Source organism: Fundulus heteroclitus, chromosome 6 (genome assembly GCF_011125445.2).
Source record: "Fundulus heteroclitus isolate FHET01 chromosome 6, MU-UCD_Fhet_4.1, whole genome shotgun sequence".
Taxonomy (NCBI): Eukaryota; Metazoa; Chordata; class Actinopteri; order Cyprinodontiformes; family Fundulidae; genus Fundulus; species Fundulus heteroclitus.
Window position 1 is genome coordinate 18,613,345 of NC_046366.1, and position 19,321 is coordinate 18,632,665.

At 38.7% G+C, this 19,321-nt stretch overlaps 1 protein-coding gene across 1 annotated transcript; it reads left to right on the forward strand.

Moving 5' to 3' along the window:
* Window positions 1-7,879: 7,879 nt before the first annotated feature.
* Window positions 7,880-19,032, forward strand: opn7a (opsin 7, group member a). The gene is made up of 6 exons (XM_036138235.1): window positions 7,880-8,014; window positions 9,601-9,688; window positions 11,280-11,442; window positions 11,747-11,874; window positions 15,689-16,023; window positions 17,306-19,032. Exons 2-6 carry the CDS (start codon window positions 9,601-9,603, stop codon window positions 17,933-17,935), a joined length of 1,344 nt encoding a protein of 447 aa, XP_035994128.1. The 5' UTR covers window positions 7,880-8,014; the 3' UTR covers window positions 17,936-19,032.
* The last annotated feature ends 289 nt before the right edge of the window (window positions 19,033-19,321 follow it).

Consider the following 19,321-nt stretch of genomic DNA (forward strand, 5'->3'; position numbering starts at 1 on the left):
AGCACAGTGCAGTGAAAAAGTGTTCTCCACCTATCTTGTACCTTACAGATGTCCTGGTGTTCATTTCAGTACAGGTCCGTCAGATGCTTGAAAGTTTGGGAACCAGTATGCCGAGAGATTCTTAGAATTCTGTTGGAAAAATTCTTAAGCTTGATAAATACACTCATATAAGTTTTATACCATAGTGTTTTTATTTTCCATTTTCTGCTGAACAAATACATTTTTTAGTAACTCGGGTGTAAGACTGTGCCGTCATTTTTTAAAAGTCGGTCTGCCTCTTCCACCCCTCATTACCAGCGTCTGGTGGTCCAGCCCGTGAAAGACGCCCCACCAGCAGGTGGGTTTAGTTGGAAATGCCCCTGATGAAACTCTCTTGTACTGCCTCATTGACTGTAGTAGATGCATGATTTCCTGTAAATTCCCGAGTTGAATATTCCTCCTGACTGATTGGGGTAGAAGTCTTTGTTAATTAATGATGAGGCATAATTACTATTCGTCAGTGAGCCCCACAACAAAAGTAATTCAAATAGAAGTTCTGATTAGTTTTTCGCTCCCTTGTCAAAAAAGTTAATGGAAGCTATTTTTATTTCTTTTGTCCCAAGAATATGTGGTAAATATATTGCGATATCTCTTTGCATTTTGTGCCTCATCAGATCCACGAGGAGTTTAACGCATTTCTTATCTTTCTTTCCGTTACACAGGCCCGAGTCTTTAGGGGAAACCAACAACAACAAAACAATAATTATAAAATAAGAACGGATAAGGGAGAAAATTAATAGCATACATAGAGTCAGAACTAACATTAAACAGACAAAACATTAAAAAAAGGTTATCTGAGATTATGAAGTCTGACACATTGAAAAGGATTATCGTTCAAAACTTGGATCAAACAAATGGTAAACGTTCGCTAAAAGAAGGGCACCAACAGCAGAGAACGGAAATATTGCAAAACAGAGAATGGTTATGGGGATTATTTCGTTTTGGTTAAAATAAAGATAAGAATCTAATACCGAGTGTCTACAAATAAATGCAGATATAAAGGGTCTCTTTAATGAGGGGTAAGCTGGGGCTGAAAACGTGTAAACAGACAAAAATTCCCCTCAGTAATGGCACAACTGTACAACTTTACTGAATGAAGCCATGGTTGCCACGACTGTCTCACAAGGCCCACTGGCTCTGCAAGCCTAAAATCAAAACCAGGCTGGTAAAAGATATGTGGTTCTTATGTAAAAAATGTCTAAAGGACTTTGTGACGTGGCAGCTTTGTTTTGCCCCACCTCTGCTGGCTGCCCTCCCTCAGCCAGCCTGATTGAACACGCCTGCTCTCGATCATTCCTCCTGTGTGTATTTAATCAGCCTGTTCCCTTCCTTCAATGCCAGTTTGTCTCTGTTTCTTCCAGCAGGCGTTCCAGCCCTCCCCCCCCCCCCAGCTTTCTAGCCTCTACTGACTTTTGGACTTTTTTTTTTTGTGCTCCGTCTCCATCTCAGCCCAGTGCTTTTTGAAAATCTCTGCCCTCTCGACTGATTCTACGTGTACTGACCCTTGGACTGTCATTAAACCACAGCATTTTGGAAACTGTCTAAGTTGTCATTTGAATCCTGCCTGCCCAGTTACTTGTCACAGACTTTCGCTTCGATGTTTTTACCTCCATTTTTTTTTTAATTCATAGGTACCACATATATTTTTCTAATTGGTGCAGTTTGCAAAATGCGTCATTAACCCTGGTAAAAACCCTTTTGTGCTGCTTACACTGGTGCGCCTTTATTAAATCAGTTGCAGCACCATAATATTTAGGAGCACCAAAACCTTTCACAGCTTATCATAACAATCTTACATTTTTCAAAGTCACAGTTTTGCTATTTTCTGTGCAAAATGAAAGGAATGTAATAATTTCATCACAAATATCAATACAATTCCAGGTTTGTGAAAATGTGTTGAATATATGCAAAACGAATTTCATCAAAAACATATATTATTATGATGACGATGTATAATAATAATAATAATAATAATAATAATAATAATAATAATAATAATAATTATTATTATTATTATTATTATTATTATTATTATTATTATTATTATTATTATTATTATTATTATTATTATTGAGTCAGTGTCAAGCCTCTAAATATTACATATTCTCCAGGAACTAGGGACAAAAGAAACATTTTAGGTCAGCTGCCTTTTCAGGTTTCTCTTTGATAATTTCAAAAGTTGTTCAGAATTTGATCAAGCTTTAGGGGACTGACATGATACAAACATTAAAAGAAGACCTAAACAGCATTTAAAACACTAAATAAATTTTAAGTGGTTGTATCTCAAGCTTAAAAAAACACACGCAATTTGAAAATGAATAATTTTAAGCAATGCAAATTACACAAACCACATCTTACAATTACACAACTTCGTACTAACTCGTTCCCGTATTTAAAACTCTTTGTAAAGGATATTACTACCACAGTAATTAAAGAGCTGTGCTGCAAAGATGGAACATAACCTTAGCACATTTTTGTGAAACCTTAAAGCATCTCTCGTCCATGTTGGCATAATTCAAAGCCTTGATTAATATTTATCTTAATTAATATGTAAGAGGCAGTCAACATTGATGAACATGATCTTGGAAACATGTCTGGTAAGAAGATGATCTCTAAAACATTAAATCATTTAGAAAAAGTGAAAACAACATAGTGGAGGAAATCTAGAGACATCCCGGATCAGTTTTTTAGATTAAAGACCCCTCAGTAAAATGTGATATCCCTTTGTTCTGTGGGTTAAAGAATGAATCGAAATATGAATTACACTTTTTATATCAATTGCAATTGCAATTAACTGTAAATTCTGTTTCAAATTAAACCGCCACACAGTAAGAAAAAAATTTAAAATTGGTCCCCTTATCTGTAGCCATGACTACATAAAGAGCCGGGGGCTTTTTTCCCACCAGTTGAAATCCTCCTTAACGCTCATTCTGTAATCCCACCAGGCCACTTTGATGTCCACGCTGTGTTGTATCTTGTCGTGTACATTAATTTCTCATTTCCTTCGGTGGACATGACTATTAATTTGTTGACAACACCATTACATCTTGAATGGAGCTTTCATCTCAAATTTGTCCTCAATCAGTTCCAGCCTCATATGTCTGTTGGTTGTGTGAGCACGAGGGTGAGTTCAAGAATATTGGGAAGAAGAAAGTGGCACGGGAGGCAATATTTTCACAGCATCATTCCCCTGAATTCAAATTCTACCTGCCTTCAAGGTGTCACGATGTGGATTGTTTCTCGCTCTACATTTTTTGGAACACAAAAAAATTAATTTTGAAGCCGACACCACGTGAGCCTCTGACTCTGTTTCATTGATGCTAGAAACCTTCGTAATAGTTTTGAGTTCTAATTAAAAAAAGTAACTGATGCTTTTGAAAGGCACACTTTTTTTATTGGACAAAAATCAGATGACACAAGGTTTGGAGAAGATTAATTCCAGGTGTCATTGCTAGACTAACAGTAGGCTACATTATCACTTTAAATCACGGGGGAGTTTAGGTTTTAAGCAGCTCATATATTTCTCCAGGCCTACAACTGTGAGGGTAATCTGGACAACCACTAAAGGTAGTAGTTTAGGCCTTGTTTACCTGCAAAGTGATCGTCCATGGAACTTATTTCAGCATAGTGGAGGCAGACGTCCTTAGTGACCCTCAAAGGAGGAGGATGAGCATGTTTAATATATCACAGAGTCAATATACCAACATTTATGCATTTTCATGTGTTCCAAACTGTGTGATAGCATGCCAAAATTAACAAACAGAAATGGGCCAGGAATCTAGTATCTAGTATAGATACCCTTGCATGTGACATATCCACACACGCTAGAGGAATTATCTAGTTTAATTTCAATTCAGTTCAATTCAGTTTATTTTTTTTTTTATTTAATGCCAATTCAAAACACATCATCCCAAGACAAACTACAAAGTCCAATTCCACTGAATCATTCAGACAGAGCGGTTAAAATGATTTCTAACTAAGGAAACCCAGCAGATTGCATCGAGTCCTTGACTTGCAGCATTGACTCCTCATGGTTAAAGCTATAGTTGGTAATCCTGTTCAGAAATCCTCCTTCCATGCTAAAAAGTAGTCAATACATTATGTATCCTGGAAAAGAAGGTTAAAATGTGATCTTTGTGGGGGCAACGGGCCTGTAAAAACTCTGACCAATCACTACCATTCACACAGAAGGGCATGGATTGGTCAGAGATCTGGTCCTGCTCTCACCCCCCTATTTCACTCAAGTTCCAGGGGTATCACCATATCTATTGGTTGTCCCACATGCCAATCATTCTGACACGCTCACGTAGCGCCATTGTGCGTTCATGTTCGTTGTTAGTTTCCGCTTGCTGGCTGTGCATACGCACTTCTAATGTTTATGTATCCAGTTAGCTTAGCGGTTAGCTTCGGTGTCATTGTAGCTCCGCTGCTCTCACCGTCTACTTTGAACATGGCTGACATTCTCAAGAAGCAAACTGCAAACTTATGAGAAGAAAAGGAAGGCCTCAGTTGAAGGAAATAAGACCAAAGTGGATTTGGGAGATCTTTTTTTCATCCAATCCCCCTTAGGAACGTAAGAGCATGTAAGACAGTCTTGTGCATGCACAGTTATTCAAAAAGGGACTAGAGGAAACTTCCATAAAAATCGCAGACTCTACCTTTAAGCATGTAGTGACAGTGGACAGTCGCTTGCACTGGGCCGCTGACTTTGCAGCAATCTCTCATAAGAAGCATGCATTTAACAGAATCCTCAAGCAGAACTAGGCTCTGTGTGAACATCCATCTACCACAACCGATTGGGAGTTTAAGAAGACCCCTAATCAGGGGCACAAAAAAGGACACAGAAAGGAACACAGAAGCACTGATTGAGTAGTACTCTATATGTGGAAAAAAAGAAAAGAGCACCAGCAGTAGTACGGTCGTTCCTTTAGTGGCTTCAACTAGGAGAGAAACACTAATAGGCTGAAAAATTTTAAATCAATTTTCAAATCTTAAGGAGGAATGAGAGCACATACAGTTAGTTGCAGTGAAGGCTCAGCCTAAAGCTATGTCTAGGAGAGAGACAGGGCTAAACACTGAATGACAGAGCCAACTGTATCAGCTATAGAGGGAGAACACAAAGTTGTTGGTTAGTGTGAAGCTACTATGAAGAGAAAAAAACAGTGTCAGAACATAATGTTAAAAGTTGAAATAATAGCAAAATTGGAGAGTAGTAGGAGAATGTAGCAGAGTGAGGAGAAGTGTTCATTATGTCCTCCAGCAGCTTAAGTTCCCATCAGCATATCTACAGAAATAGTATAGGATAACCTAAGCCATTATTAGCTATAAGATATAGGGAAAGTTTTAGGGCTAAGCGCAAAAGTAAACAGTTTAATCAGAATATCATCTTGCAACTCATCAACCACAGTCAAATGGGTTTTGATAAATAAAATACTTATTGTTAGATAATTGCAGGTAGTTTTAATATCTTATCTAATATATAACTTTTTAAGTGTCTGCTAGGAATATTTCTTTCTGGTTACATTTACTTCTCAGATTATGACTGCGAAACGGAAACCTGAATGATTTACAGAAATGACAATAACATTTCTCTCCATTAGATTATATATTTTTGCATGCATAAGTCATTTTTTGCAACTACTCTGGTCAGGATATGAGTAGGTTCACCTGCCTAAGCTAACAAACAAACTTACCAAAATTGCTGTATACATTGGGTAGACCAGCATCTCAGTAGGAATTAGATAGGTTTAACTGGTAAAAGACAATTTAAATAAGTCTGTTAAATGTCAACCACTTTTTAAAATGTACTCACTAAAGTAAATTGGTCAATGTTTTTATATTTTTAAAGACAATTTAACTACTACTAATTCCTTAACTCAAATTAGTTAGATTCTTATTAGTCTGCTTGGACTTTAGACACAGCAGGCAAAGTTTATTCCTCATATTTGCAAATGAAAGTGTAAAACATCTGCATAAGCAATCAACTGTTCATAAACAACAAGAAGGTGGCGCAAATTTAAAATCTGCTCATCCAGAAACGGCTTCCTTAATAAGCTCTGATCAATCAATACAAAATACAGCCCATTATTAGGGATACAGTTTGACGGCTGCAGTCACGAGTGCAAGCAGACAAGTTTGATGGACGGAGAAGATCTGCTTTATTACAACAGACAGCTCTGCTTGGGCCTTCTTTCTTTGTTTCCTAAAGTCATCTTTAGTTTCCCATCTTGAAAATAGGCAAAAAAAAAAAGAAAAAGAAAAAGAAACAAAGAACTATATCAAGCTATAGCATGTTACTGAAACAATACACTTTTAACACATCCAACTTGGAGTCTTTTCCCCAAGATGTGTTTTTAATTAGCAGTGACTACCTGAGGCTTTGGAAGCTCAGCTTTCAATCTGTCAGACAGGTTAGTGTGGAGCTGTTGCTAAACTAGTTAGAACTGATACAAAATGAAATAAGTACTTGTCAAAAAGAGAAACCACAAGTTTTATTGACAGTTCTTAACCTTTACTACATAATACACAACAGATATTACCCGTAGCTACCATTCTATGTTGGACACACACCACGAATAAGAAGCTTTGTTGACGTAACCAACCATTTGTCTCTTGTCAAACTTTGCTCTCAAGACGTCTTCTCCTTCAATGATCTATTAGTATGATCAGAACTGGTGAAAAAAATCCTTTTTGCATTCTGCCCCATCAACATGGACCACTCTACAGCAGGATCGGAAACTATCCTCTTAGTTTCCCTGGGACAATTAAAATTTATTTTGAAGGGAAAAAGAGAAATCTCATGGAACTTGTTCTTCTTTAAGTCATATGTTTTCAACTTATTTAATTGAGTCGAATGTTTTAATCACTTCTATTGTTACCGTGTTTGTAAATTTTTGTTTCTTGTTGTTTTTGTTTTATCAAACGGGTCATTCTTGAAAATGAGAGCTTGTCTCTCAATGAGAATGCGTGCATAAATAATGGTTAAATAAAAATTAAACAAAACAATGCTTATGTTGGATTTGTTCCCGAAATAAAGCAAGAAATGCCATAACCTAATAAAGTATTTAATACACAAAGAAATAGGCATGATTTCCGTTTAAGTCTGAGTTGTTAACAAGTAATACTTTCCACAATTCCATTTAACAGCAGTAGCAAAGATTTGGAGAGGCTTTGCACCAAGGGTTAATTGTAATAGGTTTCCATTCCTTGTACAAAAAGCTCATCCAAAGTTACAGAGGCTGCATGCAATAACTTTGCATTATCAACATACCACCAAATCCACCGCCCATCATAAACTTACAAATAGTTTTAAATATCTATAATTTTTTTGTAAGGTTTATCTGTATAGTTACACAGAGCGAGCATAAAAAAAAATCTTTTTTTTTTAATTGACCAAAATCAGACTGTTTCATGCATACAAGCAAGTTTAAGATACGTTTTATAGCATCAGAACATGAAAGTTGGATTAGAGAGTCGTGTCAAAATGTAAACTATTTCGCAAAATAAATGAGTAAACGCCGTTCACAAAAAAATCTCCTGCTGCTACAGTAATCAACACCTGCCCACATCACAGTGTCCTCTTTCCCCCCCAACACCCACATCCCACTGACGCGGAGGCGCTTACTGTTTACTTGTCACCTTTTCATCACAATTAATTTCGTTGGAGATGGCGTGATGCTTAATGGAGCGGTGCACGCGGACCCCCTGCGGACAGGAACCTGCCCACGTGCACTTCAGCAGTTATTGACGTCATTAATTGCTAGGAGCAGGTCGTTTGTTTTTGGGGCACGTGGATCCTCAGCTCCAGTGAAGCCTTAGACCCGAGACTGATGCGCGCTCTGCCGCGTCCCTGCTGCTGCTGCTGTTCTGCTGCTTCGGGTGGATAGTTGACTCACACTATCAAAAGAAAAAAGACAAATCTTTTTCGGAGTTTGACTAAAGCATCCGTGGACTGTTGGACAAATAACTACTTAAGGTAAGTTTGTTTAAGCTTATAAAGACCAACAATATTCCTATTTATTTGGCGTAAAATAGGGACGCATGGGAATGTTTGAAACTAATGTGCCGCCTTTAAAGTCGGTTTATTTTTCCCATAGGCGCCAGTAACAGTGAAAAAAAAATAAAATATGTTCTCAAAATATGACAAATTCATTTTTTTTCTCTCGATGAAAGCTGAGAACGTGGATAAATGTGTAAGCCTGCTTGTAATTGTACCCAATCTTGTGGTCAAATAACTCGTGTTTATTGATTCCGGGTTGGATTTAGTAGGCTATGTAAATGTGAGGTTACAACTCAGAAGCGCGCCGGAAGGTATGGCTGACAACTACGAGCGCATCAAGTTTTGCGTCTTTGCACTGGGAGGAACATCCCTGTGCTGCTGGTCACAGTTTATCTCATCGTGTCATGTGTTTTCTACCATCAGATGCATGTTTCGCAGTTTAACATGCATCCGTTAATTGTTGCGATTAACGCGGCGTGGCCTCCTTTCTTTTGGCGACACAGAAATCTCAGTGTGTGTGTGTCTTTTTTTTTTTTAATGTTGCCTAAGAATCAAATTAACGTGGAGACTAATGAGATGTTAATAAGCTAATGAACGCCAAGACTAATGTGCAACTGCAATAAAAAATGTTCTTTATGGTCACCCTTGCTTGTATTCTCAAAATAACAGGCATCAGACTGCTCTGTGTGAATTCAGTTTTTGGTAAATTGTTACGAATCGATTTATTAGATTTAATCATGTTTATTGAATTGTTTTTTCAGATTAGGTTAATATTAATTTGACAATCTTTTTTGAATGTTTTTTATTTTTATTTAGTTTTTTCTTTGTTTTAAACAACCCACAATAAGCCTAAATCCTTGGGTCAAAGATTAATCTGTCTCTGTTGGAGGAGTGCTAATTCGACAGTTCTATATATTTAATGGGCGAAGATGTGATTGCTGGGATCCACAACTTGGGTGTTCTTTACAGAAATAATACAATCACATCTCGCCAGTGCCTCTGAAACTGGTATTAACTTGTTGAGGAAAAAGAGACTAGCTAGCATCAACAATCGGCGGTGAGGTTTAATTCACCTTTTATCTGGGAATAAACCAAAAGGAGCTGGGAGCCCTTGCCAAAATACACAAAGGCATAAAGAAGCCTTGGACCAGCCGTCACATCCATGCCCCTTCAATTCCTACCCGAATATTGAAAACCGGAAAACTGTCAAACAGGATGACAGGTAACCTCTAACGCAATGGAATGAGGCAGCAAATGATTGGGATCAAACGAGCAGCCCTGGTTTATTTCAGGCTGGTGGTTGTAGGAAGGAGGAGTTCGTCCCTCTGAGCTTTTATTTCAAGAACAGCCAATCAGCTCTGAAAGAAACAAATTTGGTTACTCATATGTAATTCAGGGACACATAGACATATAGAAAATGATGCATTTAACGTGGTTTTTGAATGTTTACCATCTACCATTCTAAATGAAGTTGCATAATAACAGAGATTAAAAAAAGAAAAACTAAAACTGACACAAGTTGTGATGTCTGGCCTTAATAAAACGAAGCAATCTATTTTTAGATGGGGCTGTTGGCTGACGATGTGGCATTTCACTCCAGCATACCTGTGCCTCTGGATATAACTGTGGCTGTGGTCTACTCTATTTTTGGTGAGTTAAGTCTGCAGATTTTCAAAGCTAATTGTGTCTGTTTTTAAATTATCCTGGTGCAGACCAACAGCTGAGTTAATACTGTTTTAAACGAGCTTTCTGTGAGTTCTACTCAAGTGGGAATGAATCACAGCATGAAAAAAGATCCAACCCAACATGAGACCTTTCAAGTTCACTTTTCCCATTATGGTGTTATGGATTCCTGTCTTGTTTCATTACAATACCATACTGTATGTACTTTTCTTGCCATCTTGTTTTAACTATACAGCTTAAATATACGTATGTGTTTCGCTTGCTTTAATTCGATTCTTGCTCCAGTTTAGAGTCACTGAAGATTCAATGACGCAGGGGTTCATGTAATATTATCTGACACAACACCCTGATAACCAATTCCTTGCATCACACTTACCGTACAAAAAAAAAAAAAAAAAAAAAAACTGCCAAGGTTGACTTTTATCTGAGGTTTTGATCTTGGTGGGGTTTCTGAAAAGATCTTATATTTCTGGTGGCTGCATATGCAGCCTGCATAGCTGAACATGACTGCACCATGCTCTGTGCGGAAGTTTAATACCCCTTGCTGTTGCCTGCGAGATGTAGAGGAGTGCTCTTAAATGTCTTGATCGTTGTATAAAAACAAGCATCGCATTGTAATGCGTCATGTCATAACAGTTTCCTAAGCCGCGCTGTTTCACTCAGTGCACCCATTTTCCCGGGGCTTTTGAATCCAACTATGTAATTCAGTTAATTTTTACACATCGTTCCTAAAGTTAAAACATTCATTACCTAATAGATTTATTAGATAAAAATAGTGTAAGTCTGATGGGGCTTAGAAGATGTATCCTGGGATATGTGGCAGAAAAATTGGACTGGCGACGCCTATGCATTCAGAGACTCATTGCATGTCCTTTGTTATGTACAGAAAGTTTTCCTGAACAACGTTAGTAACTGGAACCACAGCGAGGATGACCACCAACACTGAGAACGATTAAAGTTCTCAAATTATTTGCATATGGATTCCATGACCCAATATTTCCACGTAGAATGTAACCTTGTAATGATGCCCTGTCCGCACTTTGAGAGGAAAGTGTGTACAATGTTGAGGAAACCTCCAGCTACGGATATTTTGGGAAAACATGTGACCCAGCACTGCTTTAGCCATGCTCAGGGTCTCCGTCTTTTATATTTGAATGGTGCTACTGTTGATGTTGATGTATATGTGGGGTAGCCTATATGTATTTCTGTGTTTCGACTGGAATCACAAACAGCTGTAGAAGCTGATTATAATTTTTCATTTTTATAATGGGAGGAAAAAAAATCCCTTTAAAAATATCCAATGTAATTGATCAGGGGACTGAGATGGCTGAGCTTGGACAATGTTGTACATCTGGCTGTGAGATTATTTATTTAATTAATGGCCTTCAGGTGTAGGCCATCGATCAAAACCCGAGATGCTTCAAAACCTAAAACTAAAGCTCAGTAAAACGTATAATTTATAATAGACTGAAATCATGTCATGCTTTAGTTCTTTGAGACTGAATCGGGCAGGCTGTTTGGCCAGAAAACATGGAGGTGTTGTTTTGCTGTTTTGCAGGAGTATGCTCTCTATTTGGAAACGGCACACTGCTGTATGTCTCCTACAAGAAAAAACACCTCCTGAAGCCTGCCGAGTATTTCATCGTCAATCTTGCCGTTAGTGACCTGGGCCTCACCTTGTCACTGTACCCCATGGCCATCACCTCAAGTTTCTACCACAGGTAATGAACTTGTGAACATGTGTTGTAGCATTACCATGAATGATAAAAGAAAACCAAGACAAATTATTTATTTTCTTCGTGACTTCAAAATCAGAGATTCTCTTTAATATTTCATGCTTTTTTTTTTTTTTTTTTAATGCATGATTGATCAACCCTATGAGTGCCAGAAGGTTTACAGATGTGGCGCACCCTTTTCATCGTACTCTTTTCTTTGTCTCTCCTTACCTTCTCCCCTCATTGATCTTTTCTACGGTGTCTGCTTTGCGCTGTCCTCTTTCTCACACCCCCCTGCCCTCCCACGCAGGTGGCTGTATGGGAAAACATTGTGCTCCTTATACGCGTTCTGTGGCATGTTGTTTGGCCTCTGCAGTCTGACCACTCTAACCCTGCTAAGCATGGTGTGCTTTGTCAAAGTATGCTATCCGCTCTATGGTAAGTCAAAGGAAGCTATGTTTGCAATCTAGCCTGATTAACCCGCCCATCACCTGCCTATAAGAGAGGGGGCCAGTAGTTGGGTTTATCGAAGGGAATTAATAGAATAATCCCTCAGTGGAGCACACATTAGCCTTTCTTTGTGACTGTGAAGTGAAGGGACTGCAGTCGATACGAGTCACTTGTGATGCTGGTTGATGCTGTGCAGTGGTTCTTTAATCTGGCCTGAAGAAAGTGTTATCCATTTGACCTCATTAGAAAGTTTCTATATACCGGCAATTCTGCCAATAAGTGTTTGCCCTCTTACTGATGTCTTTTTATTTATTTATCTTTTACTTTTTTTGTCGCACATAAATGTTTCAGATCATCAAACGGATTTTGGCATCAGACGAAGAAACTGAAAAAATACAAAAGGGAGTTTACAAATGATGATTTCATTTATCAAGGGAAAAAAGTAAAAAATTATCATAAATAAAGATTTATGATATTGTCAAACTCTGCAGTTAAACCTGATTGAGGTGCTGTGGCTTTACCTTAACACTAGGCCATGTGTGCTAAAGACATAAAAAAAAAAAAAAAACTTGAATATAGCTTAATGATCTTACAATGATCTTTGTAAGATCATGATGTTTCTTTGGAGATCTTACAAATCTGCAAAGACCAGTGAACCAGAGTGTACCAGAGGGCTTGCCAGTTGCTGCAAGCCCGTCATGACAGTTATCAGTGTCAAACAAAGCACTTCCAGTTATTAGGCTAAAGGGTCATGTAGGTTTTTACTTAGGACCAGGCTGTTGGAAACCATCGTGACAAAACTGCATGTTATATTTACTTTGGTTATTTCTGTCTAATTTGATGATGAATAAAATTCAAAAACCTGTAAAGGGAGGGCAAATATTTCCACAAAACACTGTTGCACTCAGCTACAGGCACAGATATTCTATTAGTTCTAAAATACAAATAAAACCACATAAATAGTTGTCGATTTTTATTGACGTCAATCTAAAAAAGAAAAACAGTAAAAATTTTCTGAATCGCATTTATTTCCTGATTGTGTAATATCTGCTTAGACAGAGTTATTTCTTCCTTTAAGAACAGTATTGCACAATATATTAGTTTATAATTGATTATAATAACTCATTCATTCACCTTTGTTGCCTATTATTGGAGGGTAATGTGGCTCAACACCGCTCACGCAGCTTTACAACAATCAATCCATATAATTGCCTCATGGTCCTTAATCATTCTAGCAGAACGGATAGGCTGTTTGCCTCTCATCAAGTTAAAGAAGGCGGTCTACTTTAAATCCTTATATATAAAACAAAGATGAAAAGAAGCCAAATTGCTTTAGAAAGAGGAGTGAGGGCCAGTTTACCAGGGAACACGGGTGGAAATGATGAGCTCTAAATTTGTGAAGGAGAGTTTCTGAAACCGAGCTTTTGAGGAAAAAGTGTTACGGTAATGATATCCAGTTTGGGATCGGACTTTTTCGAGATACTCAATTTCAGCGACGTCCAAGGATGAAATTTTAACGTGACCATCAAACCGTTGGCAGACTTCTATCGACCGTTGAATTCATTGATCATCTTGTTTGGCCAGGTCGCCCTTGTGAAATAGGTCTTGATTTCAACGGGTCTCTTACCTGGTTAAATAAGGGTTTAAGAAAACATTGTTCTAAAAAGGCGCAGAGGCCACATCTGTCTTGCTACGACTCGCCTGCTGTTTTTTGAAGAATAGATCTAGGTGTAGAAATAACTATTCATGGTTACAGGTGGGAGCAAAAAGGAGGTCCATTTTCACAACACAATACTGCTTCTTACAAAAGGAATATAAATATGTGATTCAGCCAGTGTGTGCACACAATCTAGATATGAATCTTCAAAAAGATCTTCAAGGTCTCCTCCGCTTTTATATTCTGGTGAACCTGGTAATCGATTTTCTGCCGTAATGAACATCCCTGCTTGGTTGCTGTAAAAGCAACCGTTTTTTGAAATCGGGCAAACGTGATGCAGATGGGTAATTGTTTGGAGATTCCATCTTATCCAAAGCGTTATATGCACCGTTTAGTAATTATCGCAGGGAACTGCTTATTTGAGCACAGCCAACTGAAACCACGCACTTCAAAGAGAAAACGAAATTTTAAGCAGCAGCAAAAAAAATTTCATCGTCAAACCATCAATTTCAAAGCAGCGGGAGCAACTGCTTGAAAGTTTAAACGTGCGTTTTGTTCAATCTGTGAAGTACGGTCTTATAACAATTTACCATCCCATTCTGTTCAAATCTAAGAAGAAATGTTATTTGGACTTTATATCTTTCCACACCACTTCTTTTGCATTTGTCCCTCAGTTTCCCAGCCAAAGCGAGGCAATTTTGACCCACACTTAAAAACCCTCCCCTCAAACTAAGAACATATTTACCACTATCAGTAATATAACTTTAACTACAGTGCAATGCAAAAGTAATTATTGAGCACAAACTTCAGTGCACCGCACGTTCAAGGATGGGCGGAGGCTTACCTTCAGCCTCTCTGTGCAAAGCAGGAAGAGACAGATTCAATTCAATTCAATTCAATTCAAATCAATTTTATTTATATAGAACCAATTCATGAAACATGTCATCTCGGGGCACTTTACAAAGTCAAAATCATTCATATTATACAGATTACAAAAACATGAAGCTGTAACAACTGTGTAAGGTGTTTCTATACAGGGTTAGTGTTTGGGGGGCCGAATACGAATTGCTACAAATACATAAAAAAAACGGCAAAATGTGAAAATGTCCCAGGGTTACGGGTGGTTTTGTTGGACACTGAATACTGCAGGTCAGAAAGCCACTGGTGGCAACCCACTGTCACCCAGAGCTGAGTAATTTAAGGAGCAATTTGTTCCATCTGAAGTTATCGATTATGAGTCACCCGTAAGGATCTGCACATGGCACATTTTCAAGTCAGCTCTCTATGAATCTACTTCGCCAGATATATATTCAAGGACATAACAGAGGATGGGATCTAAATTACACCAGCTGAGCAAGTGTTATTGTTTTCTTAGAAAAAGGACAGTTTCTGGCCAGAAAAATATTGGACTATTGTGATTCCTTATGCTGCACAGCCTTGGCTTACATGGGCAGTGACGCACATCTCTTTCTTGAGAGGGAAACAACCCCCCCTCAGTGTGCAAGACTCTGGAAATTGTTCAGCTTGCTAACATTTTTAGACCCTTCACACAGCTGTACAGTTTTCCTTTTTCTTTTTTCTTTTTTTTTCCTGGACCCTTGCTGATCCAGCTTGAGTCAGAGTTCTGGTTGGACCTCAGAGAAATCCCATTTACCGAGCTAAATTTTATACCATGCGAGGCGCGTGGAGCTGATGCCTTCTCTGATCAGCGGTAAGACAGCACGAGCATTCGGAGTTTGCCCTAAAATTTGCATTCTTTTGTTCAAACTTTCACAGCAGTCATTTAAATAATTGACAAATTTGCAAGCGTAGACAGCAGACAGAAACTCTGCATCGTTACTTCTTAAGTGGTCAGCTCATTATTGTCGTTTGCCCGCTCCTGGGAGAAACTAACGCTCTTAATCTAATATTAATACAAATGAGCAACATTGTGGTGTTAGACTCCCAGAAAAAAAAAAACACTGAGAAGTATTTCCCGGCCAAAAGGCTTCTCATTCATACTTAAGTGACTGGGGTCAACCCCTAGCCAAAATACATGAATCCTTTAATGTGGCAAAATAAGCAATTTGGGGAAAGCTCATTAAATACTTGTCTTGTAACAGTTTATTCTAAATCATGACTTTGGGTCCTTGTCTGTTTTGACAGGAAACAGGTTTAAGGCTCTTCACGGCCAGCTGCTCATAGCCTGTGCTTGGGTCTATGCGCTGCTGTTTGCCTGCTCCCCGCTGGCTCACTGGGGAGAGTACGGACCAGAGCCGTATGGCACCGCCTGCTGCATCGACTGGAGCTTGTCCAACAAGCTCGGCACGGCCCGCTCGTACACCGTGGCGCTGTTTGTTTTCTGCTACATCCTCCCGTGCTGCGTAATTGTTGCGTCCTACACGGGCATCCTGGTCACCGTGCAAGCTTCCAGGAAGACCATGGAGCAGCATGCATCGCGGCAGATGAACATGAGCAGCATCCAGACAATTATTATCAAGGTACGGGTAACGGCTAAGAACTTATTAATGAAGCAAAGTCTGGTTGATCCCTAAAGCGTGCATTATCATAAAATACAATGAAACCTAAAGTCTTTCTAGCTATCAATGTTCAACCTAATGAGCAAACAAATAAAAGAACTAATAACAACCTACAAAAAAACATGCATTTTATTGGTTTATTGGTGTTCAATAAACTTTAAGCAATAAAGTTTTCCCGCTGCCTCCATTATGCTTTTCTTTCCTCTTATTGTTTTTTTTTGTTCAAATACAGCATAATTGTTACTGAAAAGTGCTTTATAAAAAAACTTGCCTTGTCTTCATCATCATTACAAACAATACATGTATTTATTGGTCCAAGCGTACAGTCCCCTCCATAATTCCTGGCCCCGCTGGTAAAGATGTGTAAAAAATATATATATATATATATATATATTATAAATAAATTCAGATTTTACAGCAGTATACTCATTACATAAGTAAAACAACTCTAGCCTTTTATTTTAATAATTATATTTGATTAAATGTATTTAATCCGCAAGAAAACAAATCACACAAAATCTCCAGAAAAACACAACTTTTGGCATAGCTGTTATTCACTGTTATTATGCTGTACAGATCAAACATCAAGATGATAAATGGTGCTCATTTACCGTGGAGTTTGAGTGGAGCCACATGCAGTTTAAATTTAGGGGCCATGCTTACCATCCTCTGATCAACCTGATGAATTAAAACATAAATTACAAATATGACTTGCTTACCTTTATTTTATACCTGTTTAAAACAATTTTTTTTTCATTTGAACCCCTCCCCCCGTTCCCGCAGGGGATCAATATGCATGTATTTAATTTGTTATTTTTCGGTGTAAGATTACGCTATTGTGATATAAAGTGATTTTCTTTTAGACTCTTTTACACGTCTTTAGAATCCATGCCAGTAAGTGTGCAGGCACTGTACATGTAACTTTTTTCTTTTTTGACTTTGTGGCACCAGCGGCTTTTAGTCACAATGATTAGACAGGATATGCCAGTCAGAGACGGGCAACACATGCCCCAGATAGCTGCGTTGTGAACTAATAGTCCCCATATATGGAGTGCAAGGGGTGCCTGCTCTTACCAGTAAGCCACGTGCTGCCCCCGTTTTGCACATTTAACATGCAATATGAACTTGTTCCACCTTTGAGAAGTAATACAGAATAACTTTCTTATCTTGGAAATGTCACCTTTTCATAAAGTTGTAGCTCTGTATTCACTTTCTTCTGTGTTTGTTTCGTTTTTTCCCAAAGCTAAGCGTCGCTGTCTGCATTGGTTTCTTTGCCGCGTGGAGTCCGTACGCCGTGGTTTCCATGTGGGCCGCCTTCGGAGAATTCGAAAACATCCCCCCTCTCGCATTCGCGATGCCTGCTATGTTTGCCAAGTCGTCAACCATCTACAACCCGATCATCTACCTAATGCTGAGACCTAATTTCCGCAGAATCGTGGGCAGGGACCTGGGCACACTATTCCAAGCGTGTCTGAAGGGATGCCTCGTCTTCAAGGGCCAAGCGAGGTGCTGCTCAAAGCCAAACATCACGCACGGGCGTCACGCGGCCCACAGACGGACCAACCAGTTCCCCATATCCATCTCTTCCGCTCAGCCACCGGCGGCAATCGCAAAGGATCTCGGGTGCCTGAGGTGCACGGACAGTTTTGAATGCTTCAGACACTACCCACAGATGTGCGGGATTGCTAATCCAGCCTCCAACATGGACTCGTCAAAAGATCGGGAAACTCCGGTTTTGCAAACATTAAGCCCGATGTGTGACAGCGAGCATTCGAAAAAGTCCCTGATGGCCACCGTGAGGACTTCAGATACAAATTATTTCAATATCAGTGTAGAGATGGTTCCGAGGTACACAAAGGAGGCGTGGCCATGATAACGTTTGTAATAAGTGTGACATTATGAAAACGATCCGGAAGTATCCATCCATCCGTCCAGCCATGCTTAAAACTACTTATGGGTGTTCTAGTTTTTTTTTTTTAATATCAGTCAACTAGTCAAGGTGAGAGGGTGGGGTACACTCTTCACAGGTTGCCAGTGCATCGCAGGGTCAAGACAGAGACGGACAAACAAGCAGGCGATTTAACGGCCATTGTGATTCTAAAATAAACCTGATGGCGTTTTTGGACCATGGGAGGAAACCGTAGCACCCAGAGAAAACCGAGCCATGCTCGTTTAGAACATGAACACTAAATATAATTTGAACCCTGGACCTAGTGCCTATCTCTGGCGGAGTACACCTCGGACTGGTCGCCATCCAATCACAGGATAAACAACCGCGCACGCAGACGCTCACACTGAAGAAGAACATAGATTTTCCAATAACACCGCCACGCATACCTTTGGACTGTGGGAGGAAAGCAGAACCCCTGGAGAAAACCCACTCCATACAATTTGAACCCAGGACCATCCAGCACCAGTACTAACAACTGCTCTTCCTTGCAGCGTGCAACTATTTTCTTAGACAATATTCAGGAATTTATACTATACCCTGTGTTTTTTTTAACAACAGGCATGTTCTATTTGTGCACAATTGTTCAGCTAATGTGTTTCATCTTCTTTTGTTTTTTTATTTTTGCTATAGACAGAAATTAGGAAGGGGAAGCTGCTATGAAATGGTCTTGTTTGTCACTTAATCCATTACTGAAATCATATTTTTGTCTCCTTTGAGACTTGTTACTAAAGGGTACGGTTAGGATCAAAATAGTTTTAGGGCAAAATGATTTAGGATGGAAAGGTCCGGGCAAGTCTTCCACAAACTAAATAAAATTCCTATTAAATGTAATTGTGACAGGAAAAAAAGGAAAAATGGATCACTGTAAGATAAATGTAAAAACTACTTTAAATGTTAAAACATTTGCTCTATCATAATGTTAAATATTTAGAGTTATTGAAATTCGTTTTGCTGCAGTGAGGGACAACAATTAACATCTTATTTTCAATAAAACTGAAAAAAAAAGAAAAAAAAACAGTTCTAACATTGAGCAACATGTTTAACCATTGCTTTGAATGTGTGAAATTATTGTAAAATTAATTCAAAGCTTCAGTTTTGCTTTTTTAAAATTACAGAAACACACATTTGTATCTCAAAAATAAGAACCATTTCATTTAAGTATCTTTTAGGCCTGTCTTTTAACTTCACTTATTGACATGAGCCACCTGCAGGTGAATAGCTGATGGTGCATGGTCACTCACAAAATGTACAGAGGACGGTAAAGTTGTGTAATACTAACACAGAGACAGCATTGTGTCTACAGTTACA

Coding starts and splice junctions, on each gene's coding strand:
- opn7a (XM_036138235.1), top strand. CDS start 9,601: ATGGGGCTGTTGGCTGACGATGTGGCATTTCACTCCAGCATACCTGTG. Junction 9,689..11,279: donor TGTGGTCTACTCTATTTTTG/GTGAGTTAAGTC, acceptor GCTGTTTTGCAG/GAGTATGCTCTCTATTTGGA. Junction 11,443..11,746: donor ACCTCAAGTTTCTACCACAG/GTAATGAACTTG, acceptor CCTCCCACGCAG/GTGGCTGTATGGGAAAACAT.